We start from the raw sequence: 25,331 nt of genomic DNA, 5'->3' as shown, positions 1-25,331 counted from the left end.
GTTTAACAAAGTCCCAATTTGCTTTTCAGCTGTCTTCGGTTGGACTCAAGCTCCTTTCTATTACATAATACTGCCTCAAATGGATATAAGTTTTTGGCAGGTTTAGTCCACATCCATTGATGCAAACTGCAGCAAAATCAGCTGTTTCCTAAGAGGTGACACAATATTGCCTACGACTCTGTACATTTCAGTGCTGCCGTGCGTGCCAGGGTGCTTGTGCTTACCAGCTGACAAGGGTGCTCAGAAGCATCACTCACTTAAGGCTTCACTGTGCTTCACATTCTAGTGGGAGTGCTTGCAGACAGCTGGAATCGGTTCTCAGTGACTGTCTGTAGAATAAAGCTCCTCCAAACCCTCCTCCCTCCAAAGTGACCACCACTAACTAAATGCCCGTCCACCCACTAAGCGAAACCAGTTCAAAGAGGAGCACTACAGTGCCTACAAGCAGGCTCTGCTGGATACGAAGAGGGTAGAGCAAGATGAATCCCACAAAACAGCAAATGTTTTTCATCTTGCTCCAGTAATTCAGCACAGGCTTATTCTTTGTGTTGCTGAACCCAAGATTTTGTTTTCTCCTTTTCTGGAAGGGAATTTGAACACTTCCCTGCTAAGACTGTTGGGCAGATTAATCTGAGACGTAGGAATTGTTAGAAGCATTTGGTCTAAATTTCCCTTTGCTCAGGACCACTCTGACTATATCACCCACAGTAAATACCCCTCCTTCTTTTTGAGGCTGCCTCTTTTGACCACTAAGGGCCCTGCTGCTGTTCTAGGAAGTGAGACTTGCAGCTGCTCTTCCCCTTCATCATTGCCTACTGAGCTATTCGGTCAGCCCACCGGCTACTCGTTCATAGTCTATAGTGCTGGTTTTAGCTTGCCAGGGAACAGACCATTTTAAATGTTGTTCCGCACCCCCAAAAACATCATCTGCTTATATATTTCACAGAATGGCATGTCTGCTCATGCTGCTTTTTCAGTTTTACAGCCCAAGTGTTCAAGCACTTAACACTGTCTTGTGGCTGAACAGCAATCAGAAATACCATTGGTAACTAGAATAACTGAGAGCAGCAGCAAGTACAGTTGCTCCACTTGTGAGCACGCCAGAGCCACAACTACTTGTCCGCTGAGCCCAGATAAAAAGATGCCCTTTTTCAAAAGCAAGGTTCCTCTCTGGCTGAGCTGTGAAACAGAGGTCCTGACTGGCTATGGCCATCAAAAAATCCCATGGCTCTCAAAGTACAAGTGACTGAAGTCTTATCAAATTTGAAAAGTCTATCATTGACTTCTGCTGCCTTAAACATCATTTTCAATTATATTCCTTTTTAACCATCTTAGCTTAGCTGCTGGGGAGTCCTACTCTCAGGATTAAACAGATGTTCTATTTCCTGCCAAAGGTGAGTGAAATAATAACCACCAGCTCTGCCTCACTGGCTGCCATGTGGTCTGGAAAGGCGCCATATGCCCACTGCTTGGAGACTGCTGCGGACAGGAGTCTGAGGGCATTATTTGTCTAATCAATTTAAATACTGTCTTTCTTTCAGAAAGCACATTTCTAGTCTTTACAAGGACATATGTCCAGGACTCATGAAACACCCTCCTCTAGTGAAGTTCCCCTGCTGTTTAAACAGCCAATATTCCCCTTACATGGCACACGGGGCCAGAAGCAAAGACCTTGCACTTCAAACTGCACTGTGCTCATGAGCTGTTCTCGGCATCACAGTCAGTCATAGAGCTTGTTCACATTCAGCCCCATGTGTGATAACAACAGCTTTCCATTACTCTTAATCCTTTTGAAGAGCTCTCCTCGAAGAGGGTGCAGTGCCTCTCCTCCAGCAGGCAAAAGCTGTGAGCGCGAGCGAGCTGCTTGCTGCTAACCTGCCTCTCAAAAGCTGCTGCTGTGCTGGCCAGTGACGGTACATGGTCTCACAGATGCCAGGCACAGAGCAGTGTCTGCAGGCACTGTCTCTCCACCATGATCCTCCCTCAGGCCAGCCCATGTCCCCCACCGAAGCTGCAGAGCTCTGAGGTGGAGCACATGCCACGGCTGAAGGGGGGTGTGCAGAGCGCACCAGGCAGTGGATGTGGGTGCCAATGTACGCTCCTTGCTTGAAAGGTCCAAGAAGTTGTTGTTCAAAAAGCATGGGCACTCCCTGTGGAAGGAGGGAAAGTGAGGAATCCTAGGCAAGAGGTGACAGTAGGACCCCTCTGCTTTGTGGAGTAGCCAAGCAGCATGCCAAATGCAGTGATTAGTGAGGAGAAAGCCATCTGGCTTCTGTCCTTTAACAACTCCCATTCAGAATCGCTCTTTCTATACACCACAAGAAAGCTCCCTGTGATTTTAGTAACCCTTTCTAGCTTTTCTGAATGGCACCACAAAGCCCCGTCTAGCAATGACATGGGGAGTAAGGCGAAGAGAGAGAACGAGGAGGAAGATGATACAGTGGGCAAGAATCTGAGATGCCTTCAGGCCTTATCCTGAAATATTACCGCTGTGGCATGGGATATGGCAGCAGCCACTGAGGCAGCAAGTCCTTTAGAGATGGGGCTAGTAACGTGCTTATTAGAGATGGTGTTGAGCTGTCGGAAGCAGGCTGACAGGTAGGCATTGCGAGGACAGGATTCAAGGCTGAAACAAGTAGTACTGCAAGCTGGCAAAAGACTCTGGTGCAGACTACGCTGCTATGGAACTCCAGCAATGTGAACCTGCCAGGTAAGGATGCATGAGCATGCCTCTGTGCGAGTGACGCATGGCAGTTTCCAAGGAGCATTTGAAAAATATTTGGTTCAGTTCCTCAAAGTTCTCGATATGTCAGCACAAATTCCTCAAAGTCTGCCTACTCCTTTATGATGTGTATTTCTAGGCTAAAAATACCCAGAAGCACAGTGCAATCCTGAAGAACATTATTTTTGTTACTCTTTTTGTAGTTAGGAATGCAAACTGTCGAGAAGTGGGTTAGTAACAGTAAGTTCCTTTTCGTTATTGAACAGTTAGTGCCCAGAGAGCACGTGTGGGGTTTTTTGAGGTTTTTTTGGTTGTCTCTCTGGCTAGGTGTTACTGCTAAGACGGGTAAGAAATCATTTCAAATAAAAATGTAACCTTGAAACAAAAGGTAATTGTTTTACAAATTTAGCTATTTCCAATGCCCAGCATGTTGTTTGGCAGCATGCAGACTTCCAGTTGGTTTCTATTTTCTTAGCAGTTGCAGTTGCTCTCTAAATGGACTTTACCCAAGTACTGTTTACATACACAAAAACATCTCCTATTGTCAGACCTCTGAGCCTGAGTAAAGTAGTGTCACTGCCTGGGACCACGCTTGTTCTGTTCCCTGTGAACACAAATTCACCTGAGGGCATAAACAACGTTGTGACGTAGCTTCTTGTGGCATTTCTTACAGTTCCAGCTTTTAGTATGATAGTTGATAAAACTTGACTGATACCTAGTAACTGTTAATACTGAGCTGCTGTTTATAAAAATTTCAACTTTTGTTTCCAAGTTGTAATGTTTCTTAAATAAGTTGCACTATTTCTCTGAGCTAGCTGCAGTTCCCAGACTCTTTCTTTAAATTGTTTAAGCACTGCCTGAAGGTACATGCCAATCCAAGCACATGGTATGTGCACAGCTCCAAGCCCGTACAATGGGTACTTAGAAATGCCAGGATGGGAGGTCTGAAATCATCAGTTTGTTTTTAAAGATGACTATTTTGAAGACTCATAAACCAGAACTTCAGGGGAAACCAGCTTGAAGGATAAGGGTGAGATGGTAGCAAGATGGTCACTGCTAAGTCTTAGCTACTGAACTGTCTGTATGCTCATGCGCTCACTTTCTCTCTTCAGCGCAGACAGCTATTTTTCTTATACCAGGTGAGAATGGTATAAGATTTGTTAATTGTGACTATTGTTCATTGAGGAGCAAGAACACCGAAATGAGCCATTTTGTTCATGGAAGCTGCCAGCAGAGGCTGTCGACTGACCAGCTGCAAGGGCTGGGAAGAGATGTCCTTTATAATGTCCTTTCTGAGCATCAAAGGTTCAGATCCTCATTGACACCCTCCCCTGACACCCAACACCCATTGCCAAATGTAAAGAACATAGCTCTGCATTGCTTTTGCTAATATTATAATTGTCCATTGCAGCATTTGCTTACATAACTAGCAAGCCTATGTCGACTGTAGGCTTTGTCACTTGAGTTGATCACTCATGTTTCCTTTTTTTAGCTGCAGTTGGGGTTTCATAGCTCACCCAAGCTGCAAGGGCCGTGAACAAGGTACGTGAATATGCAACCACTTGCTGGCAGAGTAAACAGCTCTCAGACAAGAGGACTGTTATTAAAATGGGTTGTTTTGTTGGCAGAAGTGGCTTTCACTGTTGCCACGGGTTGCCCAAGGTGAGCCTGTCCTCTGTGGTCTCTGAAGCTCTCTCTTGTGGGCGAGCTGAGCAATGCTGGAACGCAGCTTTTAAGATTAACTGTGAACCTACCATAGGAAACTGTTCAGCGAGAGTAAAAATACCACATTGCACAAGTAAGGATGAAACACATCTTTTGATCCCATAGGATAAAAGTTCCAAGGCTGAGAACGCAGTTATCTGATAGGGCCGTTGTCAGCTTGTCAGTGTAGAGTAATGATGTTTGCGGCCTCCTCTTCGGGCAAAATTCTGCCTTTCCAGGTGCAAGACAGGCAGTGGAGAGGCAGGCCTGTGGCAGAGGGACAGGCAGGACTGCACTTTCCGGCTGTGAGGGAGTAAGGTAACAAAACCATGCCCCCCACCTAACCCTTCTCAGCCAGAGCAGATCTCCACATGCCAGGTCTGTGGCCTTTACACTCTAAATCTTGATGCAGTTCCGCATGCCAAGTGTGTCAGAGCACAAAGCCAGCACTGTGGTACTAACATGCAACTGAAATAATGTGCAAAAGCTGTTCCTAAGAAACGCCTGTCACCCACCCAAATGAAATTCTGATTTGATAGCTGCACCTTGGCAACATAATGTATTCTCAAGGCCTAAGGATAAACATGAATTGAGTCTTCCGGAATAGGACGTATTTGTTCCTTGCTCAGCTTACTACCTCTCTAGCCACCATCTGCAAGTCTCTTAGATATTCTGTAAAACAGCAGATTACTGTGCTTTAACTCTTTGGCCAGGGCTGCAGGGGCAGAGCTGCTGGAGCTGTGTTTGAGCTAAATGAAGTTCTCCGTTTGGGGGAGGGGTGGTGGGTTGTTTGGTTTGGGGTTTTTGAGACTGGTTCTTGCACCTTAAGTATTTCACTTTAAAACTGTGTTACGGTAGGTGCTGGCTCCCCATTATACCACAGCTTAAAAAACCGTTTCTATCAATCACAACTGTTACAGACAAACCAGTTGTTTGAAGGTTTTTGCTTTCTGAGCTGAAGTCACCACGAGAAGGTGCGGCACAGTGTGCTGGGCTGCACAGATATGGATTAAGCCATTGGCACTGCTGGGAAGAATGTACCGGGCAGGACTGAAAAGCGTGCGTTAGTTATGAGCTACAGACACTTACAAATGCAGAAATACTTCTGCAGTCTGACTCTTGCCTACCGTTCCAGGATTCAAACGTAACATGGGACAGATTCCAGCTGTCTCAGTCCAAGCGATGAACCAAAGCGTCTGAGCTTGGTGCCGGTGGGGCCCCCATGGTGGGGAGCGATTGCGAACGCATTTATCCGACCGGTACCGACAGAGCCGGTGCGGAACTGCGGCAGACGGGGCGCCGGGACCAAACGCCGCTGACCCTCACCCTGCCCCTGCAACTTCACTCCCTCATCAGCCCTCACGTCAGCGAGACGCTGGAAACGTGACCCAGCCCGCTCCTGCAGCAGCGCCGTATCTCAGACAGGCCCCTGCCTACGAGGCCCCGCAGCAGCTTCCACCCCGCCCCGGGGTGAGCCGGGCTGCGGGCAGCCAGCTGCCAGCAAGCGCCCGGCGCGCAGGAGCCTGCCGAGCGGCCGCTGCCACAGCCCCCGCGGGGGCACCGCCACTGCCCGGGGCGGGGCGGGCACAGCCGGACCCCCGCCCCGCGGCCCCCGAACCCCGCGACAAGCGGCCGGTGCACGCCACCTCGCGGCCCCGCGCGCCATTCCCCGGGACCCGGCGCCGAGCCCCGCCGGGACGGGAGCGGCGGGAGAGGCGGCTGCGCGGGCAGAGGCGCAGGAACAGCCGGCTCTGGGCCCGGAGCGACGAGACCGTCACCGGCAGTGCCTGGTCCGCACGCCGGGCCGCGCCTCGCAGCCGGGGCAGCAGCAGGGGACGTGCTCGCCGTGTCCCGGCAGAGCTGCAGCGACAGCCCGGCGCTCACAGTCGGCACCCGCCCCGCCTGCCCGGAACCCACCACTGGCCCGGCGCTCATCACCGACACCCGTACAACCCGCCCTGCGCTCACAGCCAACACACCTACAACCCACCCTGCACGCACAACCGACACACCAACCACCTGCCCTGCGCTCACAATTGACACCCGCACCACCTGCCCTGCGCTCGCAGTCAACACGCGTACAACAATCCCTTTACTCACATCGGCACCCGCACCACCTGCCCTGCACTCACAACCGACATGCATACCACCTGCCCTACACTCACAGCCAACACCTGTACCCTCTTCCCTGCGCTCACAAACACACATTCCACCTGCCCTGCACCCACAACCAATACACCTACCACCTGTGCTGCACTCACAAGCGACACCCGCAGCACCTGCCCTGCATTCACTGACTACACCCACACCACCTGCCCTGCACTCACAACCAACACACCTACAACCTGCCCTGCGCTCACAACACCTCTACACCCTGCCCTGTGCTACGAGCCGACATACATACCAGCTGCCCTGTGCTCAGAACCAACATGCCTACCACCCGCCCTGCACTCACTGCCGACACCCGTACACCTGCCCTGAACTCACAGCCAACACCCACACCCCCTGCCCTGTGCTCCCAGGTGACACCTGCACCACCTGCCCTGCACTCACACCTGACAGCCATACCACCTGCCCTGCGCTGAGTCGACACACCTACCACCTGCCCTGTGCTCACAACCAATACCTGTATGACCTGCCCTGCACTCACAACTGACACTCGCACCACCTGCCCTGCACTCACAACCAATACATCTACCACCCGCCTGCACTCACAGCCAACACCCGCACCACCTGCACTGCACTCACAGCCACCACACCTACCCCCTGCCCTGCGCTCACAACCAACACCTGTACCCTCTTCCCTGCACTCACAACCAACACGCATTCCAGCTGCCCTGCACCCACCACCAATACACCTACCACCTGCGCTGCACTCACAACACACACCCGCACCACCTGCCCTGTGCTCACAGCTGACACACCTACCACCCACCACTCTGCCCCGAGTGCAGCCTTTGGCTTAGCGAGGAAGTTCCTTCTCCGCCTCACAGTGCACCACACCCCTGTTCATAATTCTTGATTATACGCAAGGCTGGGAATGTTCATGGTACATCTGTCTTCTTGTCTGCTGTCAGTACTTGTTAAAGGACTCCATGTGTCAACCTTTTAAATAAAGCTAAGCTGCCCGTTCGTAACTGTTCATTAACAGCTGAACACATGAACTCGTGGAAACAAGGTTACACTGGCTGTCAGTCTCTTGGTGCATCTTAGGTCCTTATCGCTCCCTCCTCTTCTTTTTGGGGATAAATCAGTCATTAAGAGACCCTTGCCAGAAGTCGTTAAGGAACAATTTCGTTATATCTAGTTGAGGGAACTGAAAAACAGGGACGGTGTGCAACAGTATGACTTCAAGGTCCTTCCTTCTATTTTAAGTCGTAAGTTTTTGACTTCCCAGTGTTTATAACTTTCTAGCTGGAGATTACACCTTAAATTCTGCACCACTGAATCATCTCTGAAGTCGTGTTATCTTTAGTAGAACTGCTGATGGTAACACTTAAACACTGCCTTACTTCCACTGCTCTCATACCTATCAAAAGGCTGGAATAATAAACTTGGCAACAAGAGACCTTAAAATAGCGAACAGAAGTGCATGACTTCAGGCTAAGCATCTTGTCCACTACTAGAGACAACTGCACAACACCTACAGAAGTTCACAGCTTGCTGTTGGAAAGCACAGAAACATGCCAGCTCACCTCAGATGTTACTCCAAAGGACGCTGTGCCACACCATCAGAACAAAAAAATGCTACCCAAGGAGCAACTACTCCAAATTTCACACATAACAAAACTGCTATTTCTACTGTTCTTGGGTTAGACAAGGAAAATACTAATGATGAGGACTCCAGCTGTGGAAGCGTGTAAGGAAGTTACAGGAGAGACTGTTAGCCCTGGAAGGCTTTATGAAGCTCAATACCAACAGACTTTGTATACAGCACCCATCTTCTCCTGTCAAGGTTTAACTCCGAGGTGTGAGACACTGGATTTACAAAGGTAAATCAAAAATACGTCCTGAGAAACAGTGAGCCCCCCACTCACCAACGCAGAGGGATTTCACGCTCCTAGCAGCTCAGAAAAGAAAGTGCTCACAGCGTGAAAAAAAGTATTTGGGGGTCTGCCTTCGACACAGGCTTCTGACACAACATGTGATGAGGAGTGGGGCAAAGGAACGACAAATACTTCAGTGACAAAGATGAGACAGGACAACGGGCATTAGATAAGGCTTCCGCTTGGAACCAGTTCTTTGAGACATTACGATCAGCAGTTAGGTGCAACTACTGCTCCAAACAGTGCTCAGGCACAGCACATCGCCGAAAGGGATGACGTAGCTGTTGCAACAGACTTCAGCTCCAGCCTGCTGATGATACCACTAACGTTTGCATATGCTCGTAGCCAACATGTATGAATGGAATCCCAGTAGTACAGAAGTAGGACTGAAGTAGTACAGAAGACTTTCCTTATCAGCTGTACTTGATACCAGGAGCAAAGGCTATCACCTGGAATACAGTGCACACACCAGTTTATACAAGTCCATAATCTACAGTTAATCTGCAATTTTCATCCTCAATATTAATTTAAAAAGCCAAGTATGAATCATGCGCAGGCAGATTTTATGACTCATTGCTGCAACAGCTCTAACTGCTAGTGCTGATCCTGCCTGCCGCTGGGAAGTCTGGCATTCCCTCTTGGATCCATTCCTTTGGACAGGAGCCCCTTCACAGATCGGTGCTAGAGAGCGCTCAGCTAAAACCAGTCAAATGAGAGTTTAAGCGTTAAATAAAGGTGCTGTTTTGTCACACAAAGGATAAAATTCCAGGAATTTATTGCTGTATGTATGCTTACTCCATTGAATTTGTCATACAGTAGTCATGAAGTGCCAAATTGTGTGCTACATTTAACCTTTCCTGTATTCCCTTCCAAATGCCATTTTACAGTGGGCATATGAAACAACGCAGCAGCAGTCACAAAATGTGGCTTGAGCATCTCTCAAGAGCTTAAAAATAAAGATTTGTGTACAAGCTGAATAACGAGATGTCAGTTAACAGCTCACTCAGCAACTTTAACAGAAGTATCCTCAGGTGGAAGTTTCTGTGGTGTTAAAACTTACAACTCGGGCTGAACATTCTCATCCCCACTGTAGTAACAAGATACTTGCAAAGAACAAGCACTACGGTACTTAAATGCCACACGCAAGAACCGCTTCGTTTCTATCAGAAGCAAAAATTGCTAATCATAAGCAAGGACAGGCCTAGCAGGCTAAGGCTGTCAGCCTATATTAAAAACATATACCTTCAAGTTTGGCAGTGGAATTCTGTTTGCCACCTTGACTTTTTTTTTTGGTTACATACAAGTACTCTTCCTCCCCTCCCACCACGCAAACTTTATAAACCCCCTTTTATTTTTATTATACCTTCATATTATTTACAGGACTCCTAAAGATTAAGTACAAACTAGTATGAAATTAATGATAGCTTGCTCTTCAAATATGTATCCCATGGCTAAATAAATACCAGGCCAATCCAACCGAGGGATCTGGAGTTATGATTCAGAAGCCTGTGTATCTGTGACTCCAGATGTCTTCTCAGTAACTGCAGAGGACTCGCTCGATCTGTCAACAATAGCTGCCTTAGAAGCTGGGGTAGCGCTATCCAAGGCGAGCGTAGAGGTCTGTTCTACATTTACAGTAGTGCCAGGGTCGATGGAAAAGCTTCCGGCTTGAGTAATGGAGGGAAGCAAATCCGTAGGCACTGTAGATGCCTCTGTGACCAAAGGCAGCAGAGGAACACACTTGGGTGGCACGGATAGAGGTGGTATTCCCATCAGATTCAGAGGCGGCAAGGAGGGAAGGGATGGCAAACCTAAGGAGGGGAGAAAAAAAAAAAAAGCAGTGAAGATCTGGAGAGATTCCCTGCTTATAATTTTCACCTTCTCTAATCTATTTACTCTTGGAGAGGAGGGAACTTTTCACAGTCAGTGCAAGCACGATATATGAGCAGCACTGACTCAGCAGGCCAGTTTCAAGCCTCACACTTTTCAGATTTCAGAACTGAAGAATCAGAATAAACTCCAGTTTGCTCCTACCTCTCCAGAGGACCAGGTACTGTATGCATTAGTACTGATGATTACATTTTTTTTCTGGCATTCACTGAAACTGACAGAAACAAGAAGTTAACTAGAACCTTACTCCAAGTAAGCTTACAATCTCTTTTTGCTTGCTCCATATACACCTTCAGCAGTTTTGTTTAAAACCATAAATCTAGTATTAGTTCATACTTTTGGCATTCAATCAGGGTGCTTCAATCTCCTCATCTAGCATACAAGGAAACACCTCATTTTTTTCCACCCATAAAACTATACGCTTTCATTCTTTGCACACTCTCTTTTGAGATCATAAATCAGGTAATAAGATGAAATAACTAAATACAGAAACAGGTTTAGATTTAGTTTATCTAAACACATATTCCTTGTCTACTATCAACTCCATCTCAGGCAAACACTCAATTTCTCCACTTCAGCACTCCAAGAGAGGGCTTTAAATGAGAGTGTCAAGAATCGTCACAGAGACACCCGCTATGACACAGTGTTTCAGTTTGCAGGAGCACGTACCAGGCTGTATGATTTCTGGAACGATGTGTGGTGCAGGTAAATTAAGTTTGGACAGATCAGTCAGGTTGGGAAGCCCTGCTGGTAATGGCATCAGACCTAAGAGAAGAATGGAAAAGTTACAGCTGAAAACTTAAAATTGGGTTTTTTTCTCACTGTTTCTGAGATCTTATAAATAATTTAAGAGTTATTTTTATATTGCTTTACATTTTGATCATCATTTTTACATACAAGAATGCAAATTCAACTGAGTTTCAGCTTTTAAGTTGCACAGTGAAAACAGATACCTATTGCAGGAAGTCCAGACTAGCAAATGCGTAATTCTAACCTTTCACATTTTTCTGAGGAAAGCAAAATCTTATTTCAAGGAATTAGTAGGTTTGCGTTCCAAGTTCAGCTTTTAACACAGGTAATTATTTCACTGCAGGCAGCACTGTACCAGAATGGCAGAAGATAATAATAGGATGAAACATGTAGTATTTATGATCTCTATTATTGATTATTCTATTATTAGTCTTTTCTACTTAGTTCATAACTAGAGTTAAGCACAAAAATATACTGAAAAGACAAAGTAATTTTCGAAGTCAGGAAGGACTGAAAACAGAAAAGAAACATATGATGAACACATGTCCTTCCATCACAGTGTTTGCTATGCAACGTCTTTCCGCTCCTGAACTTCCTGCCTTAGTAGAGCCGCATTTCTGGGACAAGGGCTCTACTCCTACTTTGCATTTCACTCAGAGAAGGCTAATTCTGAAATAAACCGTTGATATTACAGTAAAAAGATGAAGAGGAGAAAAGCCTTAAAACAAGGCCACTGTACACAGATTTTGATTAAGAACCAGTCATCCTCACCTACCTGTGACTTCATTAGCCACAAAGGCTGACACAATCTGACTCAAAGAGCTCTCAGCTCAGCTACAAGCAACTTTGGTTTGAACCTTTTTTAAAATCTGAAAAAAGTTGAACTTCACACACATTCACTCAAATTTTATATCCCCTGTATATTCAAATTTCACTAGTATGGCCATACAAATTGCAAGAAATATTCTAACAGCTTTCAAAAAAGCAATGATACTATTCAGAGAACATGGTGAAAGGAAAATTTGTCTTTGCATGTTTTGGCACAGGGGTGGATAGCGGGCTGGGGAAGAAGAGAACATTAACAGAAGCTGAACTTCTTAGTAGTTTGCTCTTTTATATAAGCAGTACATGACTAAAGTTCTCTGCCCTTGTATGCATGCACTTAGCCGTACTACACATTTTTCCTATGTTAGAAAGCATACCTCCAAACATTACTTAAAACTTTTGGACACATCTTCATCCGCTTGTCTCGTAGCATACAAAACATAAAATACAACTCCTTCAGTGTTTTGGAATGCATGATTGAGTCCTGTACCAGTGCACAACTACACAGTAAAATCCTATGCAGTCCTTATCTTACCTACTGTGAATAATTCTCGAATACTAGTGCTCAAAATGTTTGTTATTATTAGGGAATAATGCACACCACTTTGTAGACAGACTCTTACTTTTGTCATACCAGTTCAAATCACTAAGTAATTCAGAAATAGCAACTGCAACATGCAGTTCTATATTGTTAGCCCTCTATTTATACTAGGAAGAATGATCAAGCCAAGTATTAAAAAGGAGTTTCCTAAAATGGAGGTTTTAAGGGTGAAAGGAATGCAGAAAGAGACAAGACATGTCGTCTCAGATCTCACTGCTGTCATGACCTCTCAGTGCAAAGGACAAACTGGAAACTGTGAAGCTATTTGCAAAAGTATTTTGCAACATACAGCTTATGACATATGGACAGTAACACTATATCAAGAAATGTTGCAAATAGCAGAGCTAATACCTTCCTCAAAAACCCTGAATGCTGCATCTATAGTGCAGGGAGCCCTAAAAGATAAAGGATTTTAAACTTTGTTGCCAACTCAGTCCTCTGTGCCACAGACCTGCTGTGCAAATACTAAAAAAAAAATAAAAAATGTTAACATTGTAGAGGTTGTATAGAGATCTTTAATCTGAAATGTGTAATTTGTATGAAGTTATACTCTCCCACCCCCAAAAAAGCAGTGGAAAAGTCAGCTCTCTTTCCTTGCTCCCTTAAGATTTTTGTTTAAGAAATTTTACCTACTCACCTGGTAATGTAGTTGCTGGGTTAACTGGTGGCACAGAGGTAAGGGACTGACTGACTTGCGGTGGTAATAATGGAACTGTCGGAACACCTGGTGGAGTATACAGGAAAACAACATTAATTTCAAGCATACAACACTTCAGTTCCCTTCCTCAAGGAGTACAAATAAATAATTACTTACAAGAGAACTACTATTTGCCTTAACCATAAAACGTTGATGAAGAAAAACAGTATCCTAAATAATACACGCTGTATTTCTGATAGAAGCTGTCTGCAATAATCTTGCGAGCAAGTAGGGCACAATTACAGTACTCTAGCCTTTGTTGTGGAGAAAAGTTTGGGGAAAAGAAAATATTGTTCTCTCTTCTGCCTCCTATTAAATTGATAGAAACATCTGTGAAAGGAAGAAAGTGAGAAATCCCACGTGTTTCAGAAGCCAGTTCCTTCCACACTAACCTGTACTGAGAACGCTACTGACAGCAGTTGAGGGTGAACTAATAGAAAGTCCCGAAAGGCTCTGCTCAAGGCCTGCTGACCCAGGCGGCACCGTGGCTGAGGGATTAACTGATGACAGCTGAACCTAATCGAAAGGAGAAAAGAAAGTTACATCACTAGGGTGTGTTTCCACAAGAACCAACAGCGGCAGAAAAGCAATACATCATCATAATCCATTTTCACCAAGCCAAAGAAGTGACGACAGCTTACCTCTGTGAAGCCATCTTTCAGGGGACTGAGAGATGCGCTAGGCAGCTGTCCCGGGAGAGAAATTTTCTTTCCCTCTTCAAATGGGCGTGTAGGTATCCTATGCAAATATCCATAACCAATGCCACATCCTAGGCTTTTAAAACATGAACATTTCAAAGTCAGTGAACTGACGTTACAACTACAGACTCCACAGCAAGCAATGTGTGAATGACTCAAGATGCCAACAAGTTTCAAGGTAAGTTCTGCACAACTTTCCCCTCCCTCCCAGATGTTGCCTCATTTTCTATGGAGAAATAATCAATATGAGACAACTGAAAGAAAATTCTGTAGCTTTTAGCAATAAACATTCAGCACAAAATAAATTTCATTGTTATTTAAACCAAGTAGCTATATCAGGTATACAGCTTGGAATTCAACTCACAGTTCTTCTTTGCAGTCCTCTGTTCTGTCTACTGTGCAATACTTCAAGAATATACTACAGCCTAATGACTATTTGAAGCCTAATGCAGAAAACAACCACTGCACTGTGCATTTTTGCACTAGCTAACTTACTGTGTAAATAGTAAATACACATCCCCCATGAGTAACTAAATCTGAATTTCAAGTAAATATATAATATATTATAGCAGAAATGCCTTGGATATAACACCACTCTCTTCCTGTCTTTGTAGAAAACTTTAGCAAGCAGCTTTCAGGCTAGTGCTATAAGAAAGTCATCCCATCCCTCTGTAACATACTGTCTCCTTACCTGCCTTCTCCACCCCAGGCAGAATTTGGAGTAATCACCACTTCCCGACAATTATCTGTGTCTGTGTTGTACACATAAAGTTTCAATGGCTTCGCTTCATGCGTTTCAATAAGGGAAAAGAGATCTTCAGACTGGAAAAGGATAGAAATGAATAAGGGCTTTCTCGTCCTTATTTTATCATTTGGCATTAGAACGATCATCTTCCTAGTCCTAACTTTCTGCAACAGAACCTGGTAACTGCTATGTGCTGCAGTTGTTTCAGTGCTGCTGTTTTATCACGAGGCCAGCTTTACAATGTGCTTTGCTAGTACAAATCACAAGAAATCTGGGACAACCAAAATTTCACATCTTCTATTTGAAATATTAATATTAGAGTACAAAAAAAGTTTCTATCTGACTTCACAAAGACATTTAAGTGCAGTTTTTATTTCCAGAATTGCATTTAAGCACAAAGAAGAGGCACCATGCCAGAGCTCCTTCCTCCCTGCACTAACTTACTTCCATTAGCATTGAACAGAGACAGAGAACTGGGGATGTTTCAAACTGCCCTGGTACAATTTCTTTTTTATTTAGTTTAAAAAAAAATTCAAAATCCTATTTTTATATACTTACCTCATTCATGACGGTATCTGCTCCAATTACATAGTCACTATGAGGTCTAAGTCCAGCTAATGCAGCAGGAGAGTTTGGTTCCACTTCCTAGTTTTAAGATGGAAAGTTACAAAACACTAGCTAATTATCAGGGTGTAGCAGAACAGTTAGATGTGCACTTCACACAGACAAACTGGTCAAGTTTTCAACACAATTAGTAGAATAGTCACTGAACTGGTGAAGTAGTAGCTAGACGAGTCTCTTTTGATATCGTTACAAGGAGTATTGTACAAAACCATGGATTTAAATACAAGATTTGATAACATACTCACAGGCATAGAGTTCTAGTTCAAAAGTCTTTCCAAACACAAAACTCAATGAAGAAAAAACAGCCCAATTTGATCTCATGTCTTGTGTACCCCTCTGCAAGTTACTTCTCAGTAAAAACCAAAAAGTTTAACAGTAAGAAAAATACCTGGAAGTCTGTACGTACCAGAACATGCCATACGTTTTCATTGGCCCCATCAAAGCTGCAGAACCGAATGCTCACACCCAGAAGGCCCTGCCCACCCCACATGTTGCTGGGGGTCACTGACGTTTCTCTCAGTTCCAGGGTTTTGCTGCTGTACACGAGCATCTTTACAGGCTTTTCCACATTTGCTTTCAACAGGTCCTTGAGAGTGTCATTGTCTTTATTCTGCAAATGTTCAGATAAGAGCTTGGGTCAGTGTTTAACACAGCAAGCATCCAGTCCTACAGCACCGCTTTTGTATTTCAAAGGTCTTGTAAACACTGTGCATTATCAGCACATGTATCTACAGCTATTTTATAATGAACTTGCAGTCCCTTCACAATTCTAGAATACAATTCTGGCAAAAACCTAGGATTTCACAGCAGCAGATCACACTTTCCAAACGTGAAAGGACTTTTAAACCTGTGATTTGATGCACCTTGCACGTTTTCAGAGGCTTTCTTGAAACCAGCCGTACTGGTGGAAGAGCTTACCCACAGCTGCTCTTCTCTACTGCTATGACCATTCATTGTCTCACTACTACTCTGCTTGAAAACTTTCTCCCGTGATTCCTGCCCAGCTAACAGCTTTGACAACAGCTCTTTCAGTGTGTTTTGACTGAAATGAGTTTGCAAGTTCTCACACAAGCAGTTTTACAGACAGAACTCAGGGCACACTAACACAAGCAGCTAGCAGTGAATCAGTAGGTAGCACTATCTTCTGCTGGCACAGATGTCTGCAGAAAGCATGTCTGTCTGCACCCTTATTCTCCAGCAAAAATTTTAACATTATAACTACAGGGTAAAGGAAATTAATTTCTGATGCTGTTAGGCTTTCTCATTTTAAACTAAGGGGAAATATTTTACATACGTTTAAATAAAACAAATGCATTGGTTTATCTATAAGATTCTCAACACATTGTTTATATTTAAAGTGATAAAATAGCAATACACTTACCAATCTTGAACCATTAATGGACACGATAAAATCAAAGAATGGCTCCAATCCAGCTCTATGCCCCGGTGAGTTTTCTTGTACCTAACAAAGTTAAACAAGAATTTAGCAGAAGTGTACTAATGCTGATTCATAGATTAGAACTATATTTCTGCTTGCACAAACTGTAGTTCTCGAAGCTATTGATATTTGTATGTATGATTTTTAAACGTTCAAGTATAATCTTTTGCACCAAAAAAATCCTTCCCTTAAAAAAAAAAAGGACAGAGAGAGAGAAACATTTTAAAAGAATCAGTAATTTATAAATTATTGAGGAATGACACAACAGCAGCCACTCCCTGGGACAAATACTGCTTCCCATCTGCAGCAGATAAATTGTAGATATTTATTTCAATAAAGGAGATTATGGTCAAAGGACAAGCTTAATGAATTCTCAAAAAGTAAGTTAAAAAGCAGTATCTTTCCAGAGAAGTACTAATGTTGCACCTTGCTTTTTATCTTATGCTTACTAGAGGAAAAGGAGAGTCAAATCTCCATAAGCAGGGGCTGTTCTCATGATTAAACATCACCTGCTGACATTCTTGAGTCACAGAGGGCTTCTGTACAACCAACGATTCGTTAACATACCAACAAGCTGCAAGAAAAGGGACACATGCAATTTTGCAGCCAGGCAGCTCGAACAATTCAACCACTCCACTAGGACAAGTATTGGATACACACTGCTCCCAGAAGCCTGAAGTATGCTTTTAATTCCAAATGGAGTAACAGACATTTTGAGAGTGTTGTTTTTTCACCACTATATGCACTGCCGACAGACAAAAGTAACTTCAATATGGCTATCAGATTTTTCCTACAGCCTTCGCAGCAAAGAATATATTTTTTGATTTGTAAGCTGATTCATTTTACCCGCCGGCTTCTTCGTTTATGTGCTACATTCATCTTCCAAAAAGATCTAAAAAGCATTGCCCTTTACAGTGTGGTTTCTAACACTACATGTTATTCCATCTGACAAAACTGGTACAAATCTGCTAGTTTGTTCAATACCGGTCTGATTCTGCAGGAATTGAGTTTTCTTAATATGACTCATCTAGAACAAAATATTGTAATATGGAAAAAAAACCACCCTTGATAACTACTAAAACTGTCCTCTTAAGAATCTATTTATCTCTGCCCAACACACTCACAAAATCAGAGCTTGGAAAAAACTCATATTACTTGTGGGTAGCTTTCTGTAACAGATGCCAGAAGCTTAGAACATCAGTGTCTCATAATCTAAACATTCATTAAACAAAAAATAATTTGGAATCAGTAGTTCCAGAGACACATCACACACACTGACTGCTGTCCAAGATTTGTAAAACAGCAAAAAAGTATGAAACCAACATTATCCCGAAAGTAATAAAAGTCACCGAGGCAGCAGTAACACCCCCAAACCCCACATTTATAATTTCTTAAGTGTCTCTTCAAGATGCCTGCATGCTCCTTGGAAATAACTTCCTACAACTGGGGTACAGATAATCTCCCTGGGTGCCAAGTATTAACTCTACAGAACCACTGCTCTCAACCACCAAAGTACCTTGCAGTCCCGCTAACTAGATCCAAACTACTGCCTTGGTGCTACTTCCTCAATTTCTCAGTTCAGAACGCCAAGAATAACTAGAAATCAGAGAGCAAGCTGCGCACCACGTATTAGGGTGAAAGTACAAGCTAAGCTCCGTGTAGCAGACCCCTGACACTAGATGCACAGAAACTCCCAGGCACGTTGAGGATGTTGCTTTGACTTCAGTGCACTGTTCCTAGAGCTCATTTTTAACTTTAAACTTTCAATAATGTAGAGCTAACTCAGAACAGCCTCCACAAACACAAATTTTAGCTTATGAGAAAAGCCACTGAGGCGCTCAAATACACTATGTGAATTATTCTTCTGCAACATAAGAAGTTACTTACTAAGTTGGGTATTCAAGGCCTTCCTGCCAAAGAAAGGTTAAACGAACAGTTTCGTGAAAGCAAAATTAAAGAACTCTGGTTTCCTATGGACATGCTCCATAATTGCATTCTCTGGCTTGAAGTTTCTCTTGTATTTAAGTCATTCAAAACATCCTCTTCTCTCATATGGTTTTTGTAGTAGTGAATGCAGGATGAGCTTGAGCTGTCTGTTGCTCTTCCCTCAGTTTAGTGAGGTGACGTGAAAATACTTTAATAGCCTCTCTCTCTCTCATTCCACCACCTATTGCGTGTGACATAAGAACTTACATTTTATGTTTTTAATGAACCTGACATAAAAGCTTTACTCAAAAATGAAATCAGCAGATGATTTCAGAAGTTATGGGGAAAACAAGGATTTTAAAGACAGAACGTGCCTTTCTAAACCTCAACATTAAAAAAAAAAAAAATCTGTAAATCCAGCAAGCTGATACATTTATTCAGATAACACATGAGATTGTTAGGACTGGATATATGTTACAGCCTTAAAATAATGAAAAGCCGGACTTCATTCACATGGTCCACTCTTTATTCAGAGATTTTCCTCCATTTCCAAATTAACTTGTAAGAAAACAAAGAAATCCCCTACACCCTGAAACAGTAACCTTCCCCCATGACCTTATTATGAGGGCTATGAGGATGATGAGGGGACTGGAGCATCTCTCCTATGAGGAAAGGCTGAGGGAGCTGGGCTTCTTCAGCTTGAAGAAGAGAAGGCTGAGAGGGAACCTAATAAATGCTTATAAATATCTCAAGGGTGGGTGTCAGGAGGATGGGGCCAAGCTCTTTTCAGTGGTGCCCAGTGACAGGACAAGGGGCAATGGGCACAAACTGAAGCAGAGGAAGTTCCGTCTGAACATGAGGAAGAACTTCTTCCCTCTGAGGGTGATGGAGCACTGAACAGGCTGCCCAGGGAGGCTGTGGAGTCTCCCTCTCTGGAGATATTCAAGACCCGCCTGGACAAGGTCCTGTGCAGCCTGCTGTAGGTGACCCTGCTTCGGCAGGGGGGTTGGACTAGATGACCCACAGAGGTCCCTTCCAACCCCGAACATTCTGTGATTCTGTGATTATAATAACCTTCCCCCATCACATCCTGAACACTGAACCAACAAGTGACCAGTATTCAATAAGGTAATCTTTTAAGATGAGAAGGAGCACCTACAATAAACAAGAACTGCATATGTTCAGCATCCATGCAGTGTCTAGCTTGCTGACACCTGGGATATATAGATTTGGTACTCAAATTATTTATAGTCTGCTCCAAACTGATGAAGGGACTGCAAGAGTTTCCAAGTTCCAAACGATCAGTTTGCAGGAAGTATCTTCAGATGTTGAACACCTTCCCCAAAATCCATCACAATCCTGAACATCTCTGCATGGTTTGTTTCTAAGAGGGCACATAAAAACTACCAGAAAGCTGTATCCAAAAGAAATCAAGCTCTTGCAGCTGCATCAATCACACACGCACCTCAGAAGCTGCATCCCTTCTGTCATCACACTTCCTCATGCTGCCACGCACAGCTTCAGTCACAGAAAGTTTCCTATTTCCCTTGCTCATTTGGGCCCAGAGTCACTGACGGAAAAGCATTTTCATGCCTGGCAGTCCCAGAAATGCAAACCAGAAGTGCCAAGTTCATTCCACACAAAAAATCTTCTCCTTCAAGCAGCGACGTGCCCAGCCCTGCACAACTATCACACTGACCCCATACAGTTTTTGTGTCTCAGCACCTTACTTTCAGCCAGCTACCTGCACAATTCATCACCATCACGCGGTGCCACATGCACGACACAGCTCTCCGCCCAAACCTTTGTGGCCACGGGTCTCTTATGGGAACTACAGCAACAAAAGATAACCAGGGACCTCAGGCAACACAAGGGCACAAAAACCTTCTTCTTAACGACGGAAATAAAGTTCCCATGTACACATACATAAACTGTAGGCCTCCTGAGCAATCTGGCTTTGTGCAGCTTTGCTGTATGCTCCAAATAGGTATTCAGTAACTTCTCTTTGTAATTGAATAAGGACTGAGAAATAATCAAGTAATACCATTGACAACAGATGTCACTGCAGGCAAGATACCATCCATGGCAGCTTGGGAAGCCTAATTCTCTCAAAGCCAGCTGTTATTTCAGATATATCAGTTACAGACACCTGTGGGTAAATGCCATTACTTTCTAACAGTAGAGAAAAACAGTGCAACAGACTACATGGAGAAGCTGTGGAACTGCCACCACTGGAGCTTTTTAAGCCCAAGCGAAGAAAACCTCTATCAAGAACGCTGAATGCCAGAAGGCAGAAAAGGGCTGTGTGACCCTTTCAGCCTCGTACAATGCTGCAGGACTTCAGCTTCTCACCGAGATGACAGCACTCGGCAGCAGGGCTGCTGAGCACATAGATTATACACTAATTATTTCACTTTTAATACACTGACAAGAATTAAACAGGGAAAAGGTTTCAAGGTCAAGACACTGATTTTAATCTTCATTACTAAAAAGACTTCTTTTGTGGTAAATACATAAAGTTTCTTTTTGCTGAACACCTTTCCCAACACTTTCACTCTATGCCTACACAGTATACATTGTACATCACACATTACAATAAGGCTGCTCAGCAACACAACTGTCACAGATTTAAGCCCCGAGCAAGCACTGCTACAGTAAATGGAATTAGGCATGGCAATCCTGATTTTCAGAGGCAGATGAAGGTTCTCACCACTTCCGAAAGTCAGATAACTTCTACTAGTGTCCACCTAAACTTCCAGAAGCTTAGCTTCAAGCACTAAATACACAACCGTCAAGGAGCAGAAGCTCTGGAGCTTCCCCCCTCCCCAAGAAATGCTTCCTAATATTTACTTTATTGCCAACAAAATGCTGAAAGAAGTGGGATTTTTTAGTTCTTCCACCCACTCTGCAATTGGTAATAAAATTTCATGATGTATCGTGTATAAGCAATTTCTGTTAGGTCTGACAGAATCTGTTTTATTTTTGTCAGCTAGTTTAACACGTTACACAGTATAACTGTATTGAACTTCCTTCTGAAACACCCTGTTTTCAAGAGAAAAAGCTTTGTAAGCTTTTTGTAAGAAAATAGATTCCCTATACGTAGCATCAAATTTCATTTTGGCACAGAGTATTTAACTCAATCTTTTAAAATGTCAGCCTCCCTTAAAATATAAGTCATCACTTTATGGCAACATGTTTGTATCTCTAGTAAAACAAATCGAAGCACTCCAGTAAAAGTTAGAAATCTAAACTTTGGGCACTGCTGCCCAGCATCTTTTAGGGAGAACAGCACATAACACAATGGCATACAAATCTCACACAGATAAAAAAAATCTCACATCACCTATTAGTTGAAGAAATTGTCAAGTCATTACAACAGCCTGGGCAAACTATGGCAGTTTTGCATTGCTGAACAAGAAAGTTATTCAAACTTTTGCTTGATTCTGTTTTGAAGAGCAGAAACAAATGCATACTGAGCAATACAGAGTCAGACAGTTGCTCTAATCAGCCACATAACTTATGCTACAGGAAGCTTATGGAGGAGAAAAACAAACGATGGAGAAAATTCCTAGAGGTAAATAGCATTGCATGCTATCAGCCTGGGAGGTACTAGATAAAAAGAGAGATTTATGAGCACATTACATGAATCAGTAAATGGAAGTCTAACAGCAAAAGCACATATGATCAACATAAATGTGTTCTAAAGAATTGTTTCCAAAAAATGACTGATTATTAGGTCTACCTATGAAGAGACCAGGGCAACAAAAGTTTGTAACTTTCTTACCCCCTCTTTTTTTTTTTTTTTAATTTCAATGTTTAGAAACCCCAACAATGCAATCCACAGCAACTTCTCCTGTCAAGTATGCATATGATGAAATCGCTTTCCTTCAACAGCGCTCAGTCCTGGAGTGTTCCTATTTCCTGTTACAAGTGCACTGATAATACAGCTCACAATGAAAGCGATATTGCACTGAATATTAGCAGGAGCAGTCAAAAAGTAATCTGCAAAAATTACATCAGAAATTAATGATGGTATTGTTCCCCTGCTGTCTGAAGTGAGCAGAACAAGAGATTTGCCACCAGTTTTGCAGGGAAGCAGCACGTACGGTCTTAAAGTCTCTCTGTAAGGAACAGTCTCAGTTTGCTCATTCCTCTGGCAACTTGTCATTCCGAACAACGTTAACTCATGTGTTTCCTGGCCTTTTAACACGTATTTTTCATTTATCTGCTCTACCCGAACAAATTCTTCCACAATTGAAAAAAATTTCTGACATTTCTCTAGCTTTCCAACAACTTATGAAATCTTAAAAACAACCACTACAGACTATTTACATAAGTTTGGTGTTATCAAAGAAATCTGACTTCATCTGAATTAGATCTGTAACACAGAAAGACTACTGCCATTTTCCTTTTACCATTCTCATTTATCTTATTAAAATGCTGAGCTCAGAAAGAAAGTCTGCTTGAGAATAAATTAGAAGAAAACAGCGGTACTGCTCGACCCCAAGTTCTACCAAAGGTCGGTCCACGCAGACAGAGCATTTGTGCAGAGCTCCTCTAACAGCGTGAGCTGAACACATCTGTCTTTAATGAACTTAATACAGAATACCAACTACAAAATTAAACTTGGAAAAACTATATAGGAAAATTCTAGTCACCTGTATGCCACATGCATTTCAATATAAGCATTTCTAACTGCAGAGTACTTACTGATTCTATAACCCCCAAAAGTAAAAAGCACATGATATCTATGCTACAGTACACTAAAAAAAGAAAAAAAGTCTGCCACTTTTACCAAACTGCAAAAGTGGCTTTCTTGGGGGAAAAGGAAAAGACAAAATAGACGGTCATATATTAGTAATACTAGCAATATTAAAAGGGAGGAACAGAGACCATTGTGACTTTAGCCTATATATAAATTTTAAGAGAAGTTTGGATTCGATCAGAACCTCAATGTTTGCTTCTCAAAAGCATTATGCAGCGTTTTTTAACACTTGAAAAACGACCTCTGTTCTTTTCTCACCATGGCATTGTACATACAGTTGTAGCTCACTACTAGCAAGCTAGACCATGGAAGGAAGTACTAATTCACGTGAGCTGAGGTCTTCCACCTGTCTGAAACGTGGGGCTAGCTCCAGGCGGGGAGCTGATCCGAGAAGGTCCGACGCCAGCAAACAGGCTAGCCCAGCACGGTGCCTACAGTAAGGGTACGGACACTCCGGCAATAGCGGCAAAAGCGCTGCGGGGCGGGCAAGGCCGCAGTAACTCCGGCAAGGCTACCGGGTCGCCCAGTGCATCAGATCCAAGGACGAATCTTGGATCCCAGGCCCCGTTCCGCCCGCTGAAGGAGAAACCCACGCTGAAGGACGGACGCCCCAAAGGCTGCTGACGAGACCTTTCACACTGCCCGGCAAAACACATCGCTGCGCACAAACCCGAAATCCCGTGGCTGCAGCCTGAACAAAAACTGCGTCGCCATGGAGAACAGCAACGCTGCCTCCACCACGAGCGCAGCTCTCGCCGCTTCGACGCCGCGGCCCAACGCCCCCGGCACCACTGCGAGGGCCGAAGCCCGAGGCGCCGCCCGCGCCGGGCACCGCAAGAGTCGCGGCTCTCCAGCCGCCGCTCGGACGCGCCCGGGCCGCCCGGCCCACCGCACCTCCCGCGCAGGCCGCCCGGGCAGCGGCATCGCCCCCGCGCAACGGCCCTCCCGCCCGCTTACGCGCGGCGGCGCAGCCCGGGCCGCCCCAGCCGGGGAGGGCGGCCCGCAGCCCGGCCAGGACGGGGCGCGGGCCCCTGGCAGCTCCGCGCGGCGGAGGCGAAGCCGCGGGGAGGAGCGGGGCGAGGCCGCGGCCTCCCGGCGGGGCGCCCGGAGGCCCGGCAGCTCGCCCCCCCCGCTCCTCTAGGGCGGGGAGCCGGCAGCGCGGCCCCCGCCGCGGGCCGCACCGCTGACGCGAGGCGCGGCGGAGCACCTCGGGCCGCCCGAGCGCTGCCCCGCGGCGGGGGAGGCCGCCGGGCCCAGTGGCCCGCCGGCGGCGGCGCGCCCGCCTCGCCGCGGCCCTCACCCGCAGGACGTGGTAGCCCTCGGTGCCCCCGCCGGGGATCTCGACGCTCTGCGAGGCGCCCATGGCCCAGCGGGCGGCGGCGGCGCTGTTCCCCGCACAAAGCCCCGCGCGCTACGGACGTGGCACTGCCTCCCGCCCGGCTCGGCAGGGGCGGGCGTAGGCCGCGCGCGGGGCATGCCGGGAGCCCGCGCCGCAGCGACCCCTGCCGGGAGCCCCCCGCCACCGCGGGGAGGTGTGGGCTGTACGGTGGCCGACGTGCACCGCGTCCGTCCCGCGCGTCTCCGCGCGTCCGCGCCGCCTCGCGGCCGAGGGCGGCGCTGCCCGGAAGTGGCCAGTAAGGAGACAGGGGCAGACCCCGGCACAAAGGCGCGGCGGTGGTGGCTGCTCGGGGTTGGCCGCGAACCCGCGGCTCCGGCGACCTGCCCCCCGCCGGGAGCGGCCCCGGGTGCAGGCCGTGCGGCCCGGCGCTGCGGGCCCCGGTACGATGGGTCCCCGGGGAGCGGTGGCCTCTTCGCGGAGCGCTGCCCGCTCGGCCGCACTCGGCGGTGCGGAAGCGGCGCTCGCTGGTGGGCGGCAGCGCGGTGTCCGCATCCTCGGCGG

At 45.4% G+C, this 25,331-nt stretch overlaps 1 protein-coding gene across 1 annotated transcript; it reads right to left on the bottom strand.

Moving 5' to 3' along the window:
- Window positions 1-9,230: 9,230 nt before the first annotated feature.
- Window positions 9,231-24,915, bottom strand: GORASP2 (golgi reassembly stacking protein 2). Its single transcript, XM_075430751.1, has 10 exons — window positions 24,732-24,915; window positions 16,684-16,764; window positions 15,709-15,912; window positions 15,237-15,323; window positions 14,625-14,755; window positions 13,877-14,009; window positions 13,628-13,751; window positions 13,176-13,262; window positions 11,032-11,127; window positions 9,231-10,283 (listed from the first exon to the last, which is right to left on the bottom strand). The coding sequence occupies exons 1-10, from the start codon at window positions 24,792-24,794 to the stop codon at window positions 9,964-9,966; spliced, it is 1,326 nt and encodes a 441-aa protein (XP_075286866.1). The 5' UTR covers window positions 24,795-24,915; the 3' UTR covers window positions 9,231-9,963.
- Between the last annotated feature and the right edge of the window lie 416 nt (window positions 24,916-25,331).

The sequence above is a fragment of the Opisthocomus hoazin genome, chromosome 9, assembly GCF_030867145.1.
Source record: "Opisthocomus hoazin isolate bOpiHoa1 chromosome 9, bOpiHoa1.hap1, whole genome shotgun sequence".
NCBI lineage: Eukaryota > Metazoa > Chordata > Aves > Opisthocomiformes > Opisthocomidae > Opisthocomus > Opisthocomus hoazin.
Note: the sequence above shows the minus strand (reverse complement) of the source record. Positions and strands in the feature narration are given on the sequence as shown.